The sequence below is a fragment of the Haemaphysalis longicornis genome, unplaced genomic scaffold, assembly GCF_048455015.1.
Source record: "Haemaphysalis longicornis isolate Haplotype H1 unplaced genomic scaffold, Haemaphysalis longicornis Haplotype H1 scaffold_6, whole genome shotgun sequence".
Taxonomy (NCBI): domain Eukaryota; kingdom Metazoa; phylum Arthropoda; class Arachnida; order Ixodida; family Ixodidae; genus Haemaphysalis; species Haemaphysalis longicornis.
In genome coordinates this window covers 125,158,294-125,172,959 of record NW_027526407.1, presented here as the reverse complement: position 1 = coordinate 125,172,959, position 14,666 = coordinate 125,158,294, and the positions used below count along the sequence as shown (strand labels likewise).

At 46.8% G+C, this 14,666-nt stretch overlaps 1 protein-coding gene across 1 annotated transcript in view; it reads right to left on the bottom strand.

Moving 5' to 3' along the window:
* Window positions 1-14,666, bottom strand: part of LOC144141928 (uncharacterized) — a 90,337-nt gene that overhangs the window by 12,575 nt on the left and 63,096 nt on the right. Inside the window, exon 6 of the mRNA XM_077673382.1 lies at window positions 328-481. Within this exon, the coding sequence (XP_077529508.1) occupies window positions 328-481 (154 nt within the window). The remainder of the gene's footprint in view (window positions 1-327; window positions 482-14,666) is intronic.

The window sequence follows — 14,666 nt, the reverse complement described above, 5'->3', positions numbered from 1 at the left end:
TTCGCATCCCCAATCAAACAGACATTACGCTGGAAGGTGCTTAGCTACTCATTTAGGCGGTGTTCCCATTTGAGTATGGCCAAATCACAAATGTAGACCCCCGCACGTGTACCTAACAGGCGTTCGTATGTCGAAGGTCACATGCCATTCCTGAAGTCCACCTCCAGTCACTCAACCCATTCCACATTACAGAGAAGTTACCAATACGTTTCACTGACCCGTATACATCGGATTCCCCGTTAACCAAACTCATCCTCACAGAAAAGATTGCGCCACCCGAACACCGCGGTCATTGAAATATTTCATTCCAAGCACTGCAAGTCTTACCCTGAGAGCATAGAGAGCCACATCAAAGACTTCCTTTGTAGCATTTTCCCTGTGAATGTTGATCACCGCCGTATGTATGATGCCATGCTGAAACAAAATCTTTGTATCGGTCACCAGTCCTGCTCCCTCGGTGTGGGCTAGGAGCGCATCAGTCCTTGGGGAGGAAAATATGCACACGGCTTTTTGGTTTACTACAAGAAGTAATTGCTCAGCATGAAAAGTGTGCCTAAAGTATCTCAAGGGTCCGCGTAGGCAACATGCAACATCGTTCCATCCAGCAGACTGACTCCTCATAATCAGGTATTGAGCTTTTAACAATACCTGCTAGATATAGGCTTGCCTAGAATGAATGAATAGCGCTAACAAGGTGAGAACTTTGCAGGCACTTTCTGCAGCTGCAGCTAAGGATTATAGACAGGTAAGGAGGCAGAAAAAAGGAGCTGCAAGCTTCTTACAAGGTTTCTGCAAAAACACCATACCACGTGGTTTTTAAATACGCGTCCTAATGTAGCGCCACACTCTTCTTTTTTATGCCTGTTTTATGTATTCTAAACTGCGCCCAAATTAACAGGGACAAGAACACAAGAAGACGGCACTGCGCTTGTACCGTCTTTATGTTTTCTTGTCCCCGTAAATTTGCGCGCAGTTTGTTTTTCGAGATGCATCAATACCAACTCGCCGAACTCTCAACCCTTTTACCTGTTTCATTTTCTATCCGCCTTCTCCTCTCAGTGAATTCTAACATTGCAAAAGCACTTTGCTGGGTTGGCTGATGCCGACGCACCCAACCACGATATAAAAAAAATACGTGGAGATTGCAGTGCAAGTATACCGCTGTTTAAAACTAAAATACGAACTTTTCTCTTCGGAATTTTGTGGTTACGTATAAGCAACAGGGCCAAAGCACACCGGAATGAAATACTGATTGCTAGATGAACACTACCATCTCCCAGGAAGCTCGTCACCCCAAGCCTCGCTCTCGCATACCCGAGGCTGATTTTAAAATCACCCGAGATACGAAAAAAATCACCCTGCCACATTTTCCTTTATAAAGCATGGTGTGCAGGTGAGCTTGGGTTCAAGGGTACCCACAGTATACATTTTGACATTGCGGCGTGCATTAAACGAATAAGTCGCGCATAGCGGGATTTTAACATAATTCGACTAAAAAAATTCTTCATCTCTTTCTATGGCCCACCACAACCTCCCCTTTGCTTTCCGAGGTTTTCTTGACAGCCAGCCCTTATATATATATAAATATATGTATATATATATATATCATACGTTTAGCTGTAGACCGGCATCCGTTAGGCACTGCAAAACTTGCTCTAGACGAGAAAGGTGGGTGTCGAAATCGGGAGAAAATATAACGATGTCGTCCAAGTAACATAAACATGTTTTCCACTTGAGGCCACGCAGAATATCGTCCATCATGCGCTCAAAAGTGGCGGGCGCATTACATAACCCGAACGGCATTACGTTAAATTCGTATAATCCATCGCGGTTTTTTCACGGTCATCGTCTGCCATCGGCACCTGCCAATAACCGGAGCGCAGGTCCAGCGATGAGAAGAACTCAGCTCCTTGCAGATAGTCTAATGCATCGTCAATCCGGGGCAGAGGGTACACGTCTTTCCGAGTGATCTTGTTAAGTCGGCGGTAATCGACACAAAATCGGATCGATCCATCCTTCTTCGTGACAAGTACGACGGGAGAAGCCCAAGGGCTATTAGATGGCCGAATGACGCCACGCTCGAGCATCTCATCAACATGGCTTTCGATGACAGAACGTTCTTTGGCCGAAACGCGATACGGTCGCTGGCGCAAAGGACGATGGGAGCCAGTGTCGATTCGATGAGAGACAGTCGTCGTGCGGCCCAAAGAAGTCTTCTGGCAGTCGAAGGTGGATTTGAAACGCTGAAGAAGGGTCAGAAGCTGGTCGCGCTGAAGGGGAGCGAGACTGTCATCTACGGCGGTAACGAAGGCAGTAGAGTCAAAAGGAAGAGGTCGGCTCACTGAGTTAATAGACAGAGAAGGTGACACATCCGGGAAGTGGACGAGGTGGCTGCCAATAGCTTCCACACGGCCAAGGGACTCACCACGAAGTACAGTTAGAGGTGATGAAGATGAATTACAGACAGCCATAGTGCCAGCCCCATTCTCTATAGTAAGGACGGCGTAGGGAAGAGGGGTACCTTTGCGACCGGAAAAAACATTAGACGGTGTGAACACCACTGTTGCCTCGGAAATTGTGTCACATGTCACTGGTAGGAGAACGGCAGAAGCTGGCGGAATTGTGCAATCGTCGGCGGCGCATAACTTGGAAGAAAGCGCAATACTCCCCGTTTCCGCGTCAAACAGAGGAAGTAAAGCAAGCTCGGCTCGGGCACAGTCAATAATGGCGCTATGACGGGACAAGAAGTCCCACCCTAAGATGATGCGATGGGAACAAGTTGGCAGGACGAGAAACTCGATGATGTACAGCTCATTTTGTATTAGAATCCGGGCGGTGCAAACTGCGAGGGGCTCGACCTGATGCGCTGTGGCAGTGCGGAGATGAAAACCGGAAATTGGCGTCCTCACTTTTCTTAATTTGCGGCAAATCTCTTCGTCCATAACTGATAACGCAGCTCCAGTGTCAACCAAGGCGCAAGTGGGGATTCCTTGCACCTGGACTTTAATCGTGTTTGCGGGGGACAGACAAGGGCTTCGGTATTTCGACGGTGCCGCAGTTCTTGCCTCCGGAACTGCGGCAATCAGTTTTCCTCCGGGGCATTCGGACGACGCCGCATCGGCGAGATGGAACGACGTCGAGGGGAGAACGACCTGCGGGTACCGGAAGAGAGGTCGTAACGAGAAGGCGGTGAGTAGGGCGGCTCGGCATGGGCGTCGTTGTAAGGGCGGCGAGCAACGTACGAGTTATCAGCGTAGGCCGGCCGTCGGTAAGCGTCTCCTGGCGGCGGAACCCCACGGCGGCAATAACGTGCGACGTGGCCAGGAATTCCACAGGAGAAACATATCGGCCGGTTATCAGGCGTTCGCCAGGGGTTGGTGTGGAGCGGCGGCGGGCGAACCTGAGTAAGATGCGGCGGCGGCTGTGGGCGGCGGCGAGGCACATAAGCGTTAGTCGGGGACCGTGCCGCAACTTCAGCGTAGCAAAGTGGCGCCGCTTCTGATGGAGTGGCGACGAATCATCTGATGGAGTGGCGACGACTGGGCAGGATCTTGTATCGGCGGCGGCTGCAGCGATAAACAAGGCAAGAGCGAGATCTGCCTGGCGAACTCCTCCCGAATCAGATCTTTAATGCGCCGCAGGAGGGACGGGTTTTCGTCAACTTCCAGTGCACAGAGCGGATCGTCACGCTGTGGCAGTCGGCGACGAGTCAAAGTGCGCTGCCTGCGCAACTCGTCGTAACTTTGGCACAAGCTTACGACTTCGCTTACGTTTTGGGGGTTTTTCGCCAGCAGCATCTGGAACGCGTCCTCGTCTATGCCTTTAAGGATGTGCTTGACCATGTCGAGCTCAGTCATCGACGGGTTCACGAGGCGGCAGAGATCTACTACATCCTCAATGTAGCAGGTGAAGGTCTCACCGGCCTGTTGAGCCCGCTCTCTTAAGCGCTGCTCCGCGAGAAGCTTGCGCACAGCTGGGCGACCGAATACGCCTGTAATGTTCGTTGTAAATAAGGGCCACGTTGCCCTATCAGCTGGGTGGTTCAGAAACCACTGTTCGGCCGCACCCCTCAAGGAGAAACCCGCGTTACTGAGTTTCGTGACATCGTCCCATCGATTGTAGGCGCTTACTCGCTCAAAAGAAGAAAGCCAGTCCTCGACGTCCTGGTCGTCCGCGCCATTGAACTGCGGTGGGTCACGCTGGCGGATCGCGCCGGAGCAGATGATAGCCGGTGGGGAAGGTGACGCGCTGTGTTGGGCATCACCAGGCATGGCTGACTCAGTGGGAGATGGCAGGGTACGACTTCGGAGCTCCAGGCTTGAGGGTACACGAGGTGAGCTGAGGCGGAGAACCCGCACACTCCACCAAACTGTAGGATGGGTTTATTGCGGAAGGAATTGCGGCAATATGCTCAGAGAAGGCAGTCCAAAGCAAGCGGGGCACACGGCTGGCTCTCACGCGCTCTTCTCGCGGTCCACGCTGAAGATGATGCCTGTCCAGTTCACCGGTGCTTCATCTTCCTTGCCGTTATTGCACGACGGCCAATCGCCTTGCAAGGGTAGGAGATAGCATAGAGCTTTTGACCACTGTCACCTCTTCACACTACAATCCACTACACTATGTATATATATATATATATATATATATATATATATATATATATAAAAGGTTACTAGAGACAGAGACAAACGAGGAAGACGTAGAAAATAGAAATAAGTTTACTGACGTTTAAGGGAGAAGACTCTTTTTCTGAAGGACTAACTTTCTGAAGAAAGGCAGTCCTCATCCTGAAACGTCAGTAAACTTTTTTTTTTCTACGTCTTTGTCTCTGTCTCTACTAACCTTAATTTTTTCGTGCTCTGTGTGAGTTTTTATCTTTTCAGAATATATATATTTATATATATAAATAGCGAACCAGAAATGAGAAATGAAGGGCTCGGTGAATTATAACAGAATAAAGGTTGGCAGCCAAAAAAACCTCGGAAAGCTAAGGGGGAAGCTCTAGGTCATAGAAACAGTTTAAAAACGTTGTGAGTCAGAAACAAAGTGGTGAAAAAATGCCCGCGAGGTGAGATGTGAACCCACGACCTCCAGAATACCGGTCTGTTGCGATGACCACTACGCTACCGGCGGGGCTATTTCCCAACCACTTTTCGGAAATTTATGTTAAAGTATGTTTTGTTTCCTGCGCTTGGGGTGGTAGCCAGCGCCACTCGGACTACTCGGTGTGAAGATGACTTTTTTAACGCCGGTACCGTAACTCGAGTGTCTAAAACCTGTGAGAGTGGTCGACCAGCGTTGAAACCTCTTAAGCTACCTTTGGCACCAAGACTGCCACAACGGAGGCCCTCGGTATCGGTATGCATTTACCGAATCAGAAATGGGAAAAGAGGTGTTCGGGGAATTACGACAGAATAAGGGTTGGCCGTTAAGAAAACCTCGGAAAGCAAATTGGCAAATGCGGTCTGTCATAAAAACAGTTTAAGAATTTTTTGAGTCGGACAGAAAGTGTTGAAAAAATTCCCGCCGGTAGGGATCCGAACCCACGACCTCTAGAATACCGGATTGGTGCGATCACCACTACTGTACCAGAGGGGCTGTTACCCCACTGCTTTCTCGGGAATTTATTTTAAAGTATTTTTGTTTCCTGCACTTGGGGTTGTTAGGCAGTGCCGCTCGGACTAGTCGGGGTGAAGGGGACCTTCTTTTTAACCCCAGGGCCGTAGCTTCAGTGTATACGACATTTGAGAGGGGTCGACCAGAATGTAACCCTCTTTTCTACATTTGGCACCAAGACTGCCAGAACCGAGTCCCTCGGTATGCATTTTGAGAATCAGAAATGGGAAACGAAGGGTTCAGTGAATTAAGACAGAATAAGGGTTGGCAGTCAAGAAAACCTCGTAAACCAAAGGGGGGAATTCAGTAGGTCATAGAAACCGTTGAAGAATTTTATGAGTCAGACCGAAAGTGGTGAAAAAATGCCCTCCAGGTGGATTCCGACCCCACAACCTCCAGAATACCAGTCTGGTGCTATGACCACCACGCTACCGGCGAGGCTGTTTGCCCAGCCATTTCTCTGGTATTTATGTTAAAGAATTTTTTGTTTTCTGCACATAAGCGTGGTGGGCAGCGCCACTTGGACTACTCTGGGTGAAGGAGACCTTCTTTTTAACCACCGGGGCGTGACTCGAGTGATCATAGACACAATTGAAGAATGTTTTGAGTCAGAAAAAAAATGGTGAAAAAATGCCCGCGGGGTGATCCGAACCCACTACGTCCAGAATACCGGTGTGTTGCGATGACCACGACGCTACCGGCGGGGCTATTTTCCCACCACTTTCTCGGGAATTTATGTTAAAGTATGTTTTGTTTCCGGCACTTGGCGTGGTAGCCAGCGCCACTCGGACTACTCGGGGTAAAGGTGACCCTGTTTTTAAACCCGGGGCCGTACTTCGAGTGTCTACGACATGTGGGAGTGCTCGACCAGCGTTCAACCGCCTTAAGCTACCTTTGGCACCAAGACTGCCACAACAGAGGCCCTCGGTATGCATTTAGCGAATCACAAATGGGAAAAGAGTGGCTTGGGGAATGAAGACAGATAAGGGTTGGCCGTCAAGAAAACCTCCGAAAGCAAAGGGGTGAAGGTGGTACGTCATGAATACACTTTAAGAATTTTTTGAGTGTGAAAAAAAGTGGTGAAAAAATGCCCGCCGGCTGGGATCCGAACCCACGACCTCCAGAATACCGGTCTGGTGCGTTGACCACTACGCTACCAGCGGGGCTGTTTCCCCACTACTTTCTCGGGTATTTATGTTAAAGTATTTTTTGTTTCGTGCACTTGGGGGTGTTAGGCAGTGCCACTCAGACTACTCGGGGTGAAGGGGACCTTCTTTTTAAATCCAGGGCCATAACTCGATTGTCTACGACATGTGAGAGTGGTCGACCAGCGTTGAACCCTCTTTATCTACCTTTGGAACCAAAACTGCAAGAACCAAGTCCCTCGGTATGCATTTTGCGAATCAGTAATGGGAAACGAAGGGCTCAGGGAATTAAGACAGAATAAGGGTTGGCAGTGAAGAAAACCACCGAAAGCAAAGGGGTGAATGCAGTATGTCTTAGAAAGAGTTGAAGAATTTTTTGAGTCAGAACGAAAGTGGTGAAAAAATGCCCGCCGGGTGGATACCGAGCCCACCAACTCCAGAATACCGGTCTGGTGAGATGACCACAACGCTACCGGTGGGGCTGTTTCCCCAGCACTTTCTCGGGTATTTATGTTAAAGTATTTTTTTTCCTGCGCATAAGCGTGGTAGGCAGCCCCACTCGGACTAGTCTGGGTAAAGGTGACCTTCTTTTTAACCACCGGGGCGTGACTCGAGTGGTTCAATTTTGAAGTTGAAGATTTTTTATATTTTCACGTTTTAAAAGAGCGTACAAATAGTTATACCGAGGAGGTCCCGTAGTTATAAAACTGCCTGGGGGACCTCCTGTGACAAAGTGCACAACGAAACAGCGTAGAGTAGGCAACAAGTAAAAAACACATCAAACGAAAATGAGCAAAAACAGGCAGAAAGCAATGCTAATATGTATATACATAAACACGCACACATATATACATTCATATCTAGCAATACAAACATATGCACATAAAAATTGCAGTAAAACGATTCGACGGAAGAACAGAAGCACAGAAAAAAATGGCGCTACAACAAATACACGTTTATACATTAGGCCAAGGTAGATAATAGACAACTTTTTAATTGGTTTCGGAAAAAATTGCGAGAGTGAATTGATATGAGAGGGGTCGGTAGTTCATTCCACATTGAAATGGCGGCAAATACGGCAGTTTGTTCGCCGTAGTTAGAGCGAATTTTTGGTAGAAGTAGTTTAACACCCGTGTTGTTGGCGTTAAAAAGTAACGACTGGTCGATGCAGGTGTGCATGGATTTATTATTTCTAGCGCGAAGGAGGAAAATGCACAATTTTCTTTTATAATCAAATAGAAGGGGTAGGACTCGAATGTCAAAATATAAATTCGGAGCACTGTCTCTCGGATGGCTGTAATTAATGATTCGGATCGCTCGGTTTTGCAAAGAAACAAGCGGTGATAGATGAACATCATAGGTGCTTCCCCACGAATCTAAACAATATGTTAAATGACTGTACAAAACAGTTGTCAAGAGAACGGAGAACAAGCAGAGGAAAATATGCGCGAGTTCTAATTAGTACATGAATACCAAACGCAACTTTACTAATAAGTGACTTGATGTGCGAGTGAAATTTTAAATGTTTATCGAGGACCACTCCTAGGAATGTGGTGTAATCTGAAGGGTAGATAAAATGCGTGCCAAGGCGGAGATGCGAGATTGGGGTAATTTGCCTATGATGGGAGTGAAAAATTATGAAACTGGTTTTGCTATTGTTTATATTTAACCTTTTGTTTCGGCACCAATCGGATAACCTTAATAAATCGTCGTTTAATTTTTTAGTTAGGTTCGAGAGGTCAGAATCAGGCAAATAAACCGCGGTGTCATCTGCGTAAAGCAAGCATTTTGAAATATTTAAACAAGATGGGAGATTATTTATAAATAACAAGAACAACAGTGGTCCCAAAATGGACCCCTGGGGGACGCCTATATTTACTGTCTTGTATTCAGAAAGTATGCCACTGCATTCCACAGCCTGAAGCCTGTGAGCCAGATATGACTGTAGTAAGGTTAATGTTGGTCGACAGACACCTAATGATTCTAATTTGTAAAAAAGAATATCGTGAGTAATGGAATCAAATGCCTTTTTGAGGTCGACAAATATAGCTGCTGCAAATAGGCCGCAATCAATTGATTGTTTCATGAAATCAGTTATCTCGATAAGAGCAGCCTCAGTAGAAAAATTAAGCCGAAAACCAAACTGACAGGGGGTCAGTAGTTGAAATTTGGAGATATATTTTCACAGCCTAGTTACAATAAGTTTTTCTATTAACTTGCTGAAAAAGGGCAGTCTGGTTATGGGGCGATAGTTATTTAACATACCACGAGAACCTTTCTTATGAACGGGTACTACTTTTCCTTTCTTAAGTTCAGACGGAAAAACGCCAGACCTAAAAATATTTTTAAGGACATGGGCGATTACAATGGAAAGTTCATTGGCGACAAGTTTTACACTAGCAGCATGGATACCACCCAATCCAGCCCCACAACTTTTTAGGGCTTTGATCACTTGCATTATTTCCTCGGGTGATGTGGGCTGCAAGTAGAATGAATGGGGACAGCGAGTGCGAGGTGCAAAACTTGATGTTGCGGTAGAACTGTTATTACAGAAATGGTCATTAAAAACATTTGCTATTTCAGCAGGGTTACTAAAAACATTTGTGCCATCACTAACCTCTTTTATTTCAGGTGTGTGGTGCGACTGATTTCGAAATTCATTTATGTCTTTCCAGTTCTTATAGGTATTGTTGCCGTTTTTTTTTATTTGGTCTAGATAGTACATTCTTATAGGTATTGTTGCCGTTTTTTTTATTTGGTCTAGATAGTACATTTTCTTTGCTACTTTTATTAGCATGGTCAGCTTATTTGAATAAAGCTTCAACCCGTTCAAGAGAGGCATAATAAATGGTTGGCGCCGAACTTTCTTTCGTAGGTTAGACCGCTTGCGTATGGAGCGTAAAAGCCGTCGGTTTACCCGGGATTTCTAGGAACATTAAATGCTTTTTCGTAGCAGCTAAAAGTCGTACCTGCAGTAATCGCATCAATTATTTTCCCAGACAGGCTGTTATAGGCAGCATTGGGATCATTGTTACTTAAAACATCACTCCAGTCGGCACAACTGATTAATCGACAACATTTACTTTTATCAAAGGATTGCTTCTGAAACGTTTTTGGCGTAATTTAAATCGGGGATTCAATTAACATAAAACGGCACAATGATCTGTTATGTCACGGTCTACGACTCCGGCGCTCTGAGAGAAGGAAACATTGGAGACAATGTGATCAATTACAGTGCCCAGGCTATGACCGGAAGAACGAGTCGGCAAGTTGAGTAACGACTGCAAACCATGACGGAGAATGCCGTTAATATATTCCGAGCATGAACTGGTGAGATGACCACTACGCTACCGGCGGCGCTGTTTCCCTAGCACTTTCTCGGGTATTTATATTAAAGTATTTTTTGTTTCCTGCGCATAAGCGTGGTAGGCAGCGCCACTCGGACTACTCGGGGTGAAGCGGACCTTCTTCTTGACCCTGGAGCCGTAACTCGAGTGTCTACTACATGTGAGAGTGGTCGACCAGCGTTGAATCCTCTTAAGCTACCTATGGCACCAAGACTGCCACAACGGAGGCCTTCGGTATGCATTTAGCGAATCAGAAATGGGAAAAGAGTGGCTCAGGGAATTTGGCAAGAATAATGATTGGCCGTCAAGAAAACATCGGAAAGCAAGGGGGCGAAGGCGGTATGTCATAAAAACACTTTAAGAATTTTTTAGTCTGAAAAAAAGTGGTGAAAAAATGCCCGCCGGGTAGGATCCGAACCCACGACCTCCCGAATACCAGTCTGGTGCGCTGACCACTACGCTACCAGCGGGGCAGTTTCTCCACTACTTTCTTGGGTATTTATGTTAGAGTATTTTTGGTTTCCTGCACTTAGGGTTGTTAGGCAGTGCCACTCGGACTACTCGGGGTGAAGCGGACCTTCTTCTTAACCTCAGGGTCGAGACTAGAGTGTCTACGACATGTGAGAGGGGTCGTCCAGCGTTGAAACCTTATAAGCTACCTTTGGCACCAAGAGCGCCAGAACGGAGACCGTAACTATGCATGTAGCCAATCAGAAAAGGGAAATGAGGGGCTCGGTGAAATAAGACAGAATAAGGGTTGGCAGTAGAGAAAACCTCGTAAACCAAAGGGGGGAGTTTGGTAGGTCATAGAAACAGTTGAAGATTTTTTTGAGTCAGAAAGAAAGTGGCGAAAAAATTCCCGCGGGGTGATCCGAACCCAAAACGTCCAGAATACCGGTCTGTTGCGATGACGACAACGCTACCGGCGGGGCTATTTCGCCACCACTTTCTCGGGAATGTATGTTAAAGTATTTGTTTCCTGCACTTGGGGGTGTTAGGCACTGCCAATCGGACTACACGGGGTTAAGGGGACCTTATTTTTAAGCCCAGGGCCGTAACTCGAGTGTCTACGACATGTGAGAGTAACCGACAAGCGTGAAACCCTCTTATCTCCCTTTGGAACCAAGGCTGCCAAAACTGAGGCCCTCGGTATGCATTTTGTGAATCAGAAATGGGGAAAGAAGGGCTCGGGGAATTAAGACAGAATAAGGGTTGGCAGTAAAGAAAACCTCGGAAAGCAAAGGAGTGAATGCGATAGGTCTTAGAAACAGTTGAAGAATTTTTTGAGTCAGAAAGAAAGGGGCGAAAAATGGGCCCCGGGTGGCATCCGAACCCATGACCTCCAGAATACCGCTCTGCTAGACATGTCGTAGACATGTCGTAGACGACCACTCTAGACATGTCGTAGACACTTGAGTCAAGGCCAGGGGGTTAAAAAGAGGTCCTCTTCACCCCGAGTAATCCGAGTGGCGCTGGCTACCACCACCAAGCACACGAAACAAAAATACCTTAACATAAATACCCCACAAAGTGAAGGGAAAAATCGCCTTGCCGGTAGCATAGTAGTAATCGGACCAGACCAGTATTCTGGAGGTCGTGGGGTCGGATCCCACCCGGAGGTCATTTTTTCTCAACTTTCTTTCCAAATTCTTTATCTGTTATAGCGATCTACCACAGCCTCCCCTTTGCTTTCCAAGGTTTTCTTGACTGCCAACTCTTATTTGAGTGTTCTTTTCAACGAGCCCCTTAATTCCTGTTCTGATTCGCTACGTGCATAGCGAGGGACTCTGTTCTGGCAGTCTTGGTGCCGTAGGAAGCTGAAGATTGTTCAACGCTGGTCGACCACTCTCGACATGTCACAGGCACTCGAGTCACGGCGAGGGGTTTAAAAAGACGGTCCCCTTCACGCCGAGTAGTCCCAGTGGCTTTGGCTACCACATTCAAGCACAGGAAACAAAAATACCTTAACATGAATACCCCAGAAATTGGAGGGGAAAGTCGCCCGGCCGGTAGCATAGTGGTTATAGCAGCAGACCGGTATTCTGGAGGTCCTGGGTTCGAATCAAACCTGGCGGGAATTGTTTGTCAACTTTCTTTCCAAATTCTTTATCTGTTTCAATGACCTTCCACATACCCCCCTTTGCTTTCTGAGGTTTTCTTGACTGCCAACTCCTATTTCTGTGTTATTTTCAACGAGCCCCTTATTTCCTATTCAGATTCACAACATGCATAGCGAGGGCCTCTGATCTGGCATTATTGGTGCCATAGGAATCTTAAAAAGGTTCAACGCGGTATGACCACTCTAGACATGTCGTAGACACTCGAGTCAAGGCGAGGGGGTTAAAAAGAAGGTCCCATTCACCCTCAGTAGTCCGAGAGCCACTGGCTACCACCACCAAGCACAGGAAACAAAAATCATCATCATCATCACTAGCCTATCTACTCCCACTGCAGGGCAAAGGCCTCTCCCATTTTTCACCATTTACCTCGGTCCTGTGCCAAATGTAACCAATTTATCCCCGCAAACTTCTTAATCTCATCTGCCCATCTAATATTCTGCCGCCCCCTGCAGCGCTTGCCTTCTCTAGGGATCCACTCTGTTACCCTTAATGACCAGCGGTTATCTTGCCTTCGCATTACATGCCCTGCCCACGTCCATTTCTTCTTCTTAATGTCTACTAATATGGCCTTAACACGTGTTTGTTCCCTGACCCACTCCGCTCTCTTCTTGTCCCTTAATGTTACACCTATCATTTTACGCTCCATTGCCCGCTGAGTCGTTCTCAATTTAAGTTGAACCCTCTTTGTGAGCCTCCAAGTTTCTGCCCCGTAAGCGAGTACCGGTAAGATGTAGCTGTCATACACTTTCTTCTTCAGCGACAATGGTAGGCTGCTATTCATTATCTGAGAACGTCTGCCATATGCACCCCACCCCATTCTGATCCTTCTAATTATCTCTGCCTCATGATTGGGATCTGGGGTCACAACCTGGTCTAAGTAGATATATTCGCTTACCCCTTCCACTGCTTCACCACTTATCTCAAACCACTGTGCTGTCCCGAGGTTATTGATCATTACTTTAGTTTTCTGCCTATTAATTTTCAGGCCCACGGTTCTACTCTGTTCGCCCAGTGTGGAAAGCATGCTTTGCAATTCGTCCCCCGAGTTACTTAGCAAGGCAACGTCATTAGCAAATCTGAGGTTACTGAGGTGTTCTCCATTAACCCTTACTCCCACCTGTTCCCAATCCAACGTTCTGAATACTTCTTGTAAGCATGCTGTGAATAACATTGGAGAGATTGTGTCTCCTTGTCTGAAACCCTTCCTCATAGGTATTTTAAGTGCTCTCCCTATTGAGGATGATGGTAGCTGTAGACCCATTGTAGATATCCTCTAGTATTCTTACATAATGCTCATCTACCCCCTGGTTCCGTAATGCCTGAATGACTGCTAGGGTTTCGACCAAGTCAAATGCTTTCTCATAATCTATGAAGGCTATATATATAGGGGTTCAGTATACTCAGCGCACTTCTCTGTCACCTGATTGATCGTGTGAATATGGTCCATTGTTGAATAACCTTTACGGAAACCTGCTTGCTCTTTAGGTTGACTGAAATCTAAGGCTGCAAAGATTCCGTTAGCGATTACCTTGGTAAATACCTTGTAGACGACTGACATTAAGCTGATCGGCCGGAAATTTTTCAAGTCCTTCATGTCGCCTTTCCAATGGATTAGGATGATGTTCGCCTTCTTCCAAGATTCCGGTACCATTGCTGTCATTAGGCATTGCGTATACAGGTTTGCCAGTTTTTGAACTACAATTTCTCCGCCATCCTTCAAGAGGTCTGCTGTTATCTGATCCTCACAAGACGCTTTGCCCCCTTTTATTTCTTTCAAAGCCTTCCTTACTTCTTCGGTCGTTACTGGTGGGATGTCTATCTCCTCTGAACTACTGTCTCGTTCGGCATTATCCTGGATGTCCCGGCTACTGTACAGATCCCTATAGAACTCCTCGGCCACTGTGACTTTTTATCCCTTTTTGTGATGACATTGCCTTGCTTATCCTTAATTGCATACATCTGATTTTCCCCACGCCAAGACGTCTCTTCACTTCTTTCAGTCTACCTCCGTTCTTTACAGCGTATTCGATCCTCTCCATATTATACTTCCGTATGTCAGCTGTCTTACACTTAGTGATTAACTTCGAGAGCTCGGCTAGTTCTACCCTGTCAGCTGCGGTAGAGATTCTCATGAATTGCCGTTTCCTGATTAGATCTTTCGTCTCGTGTGAAAGTTTACCAGTATCATGTCTAGCCATAGTGCCCCCGACTTCTACTGCACACTCCAGGATAATGCGCGTGAGGTTGTCGCTGGCTTCCTGTATCGTAAGCTCGGCTTCTTCATTAAGGGCGGAATATCGGTTCTGCAGCACGATCCTCAATTCTTCTACTTTACCTCTTACTGTTAGCTCATTTATCGGCTTCTTTCGTACTAGCTTGTGGCGATCCCTCCTCAAATCTAGCCTAATTCGAGATCTCACCACACGGTGGTCACTACA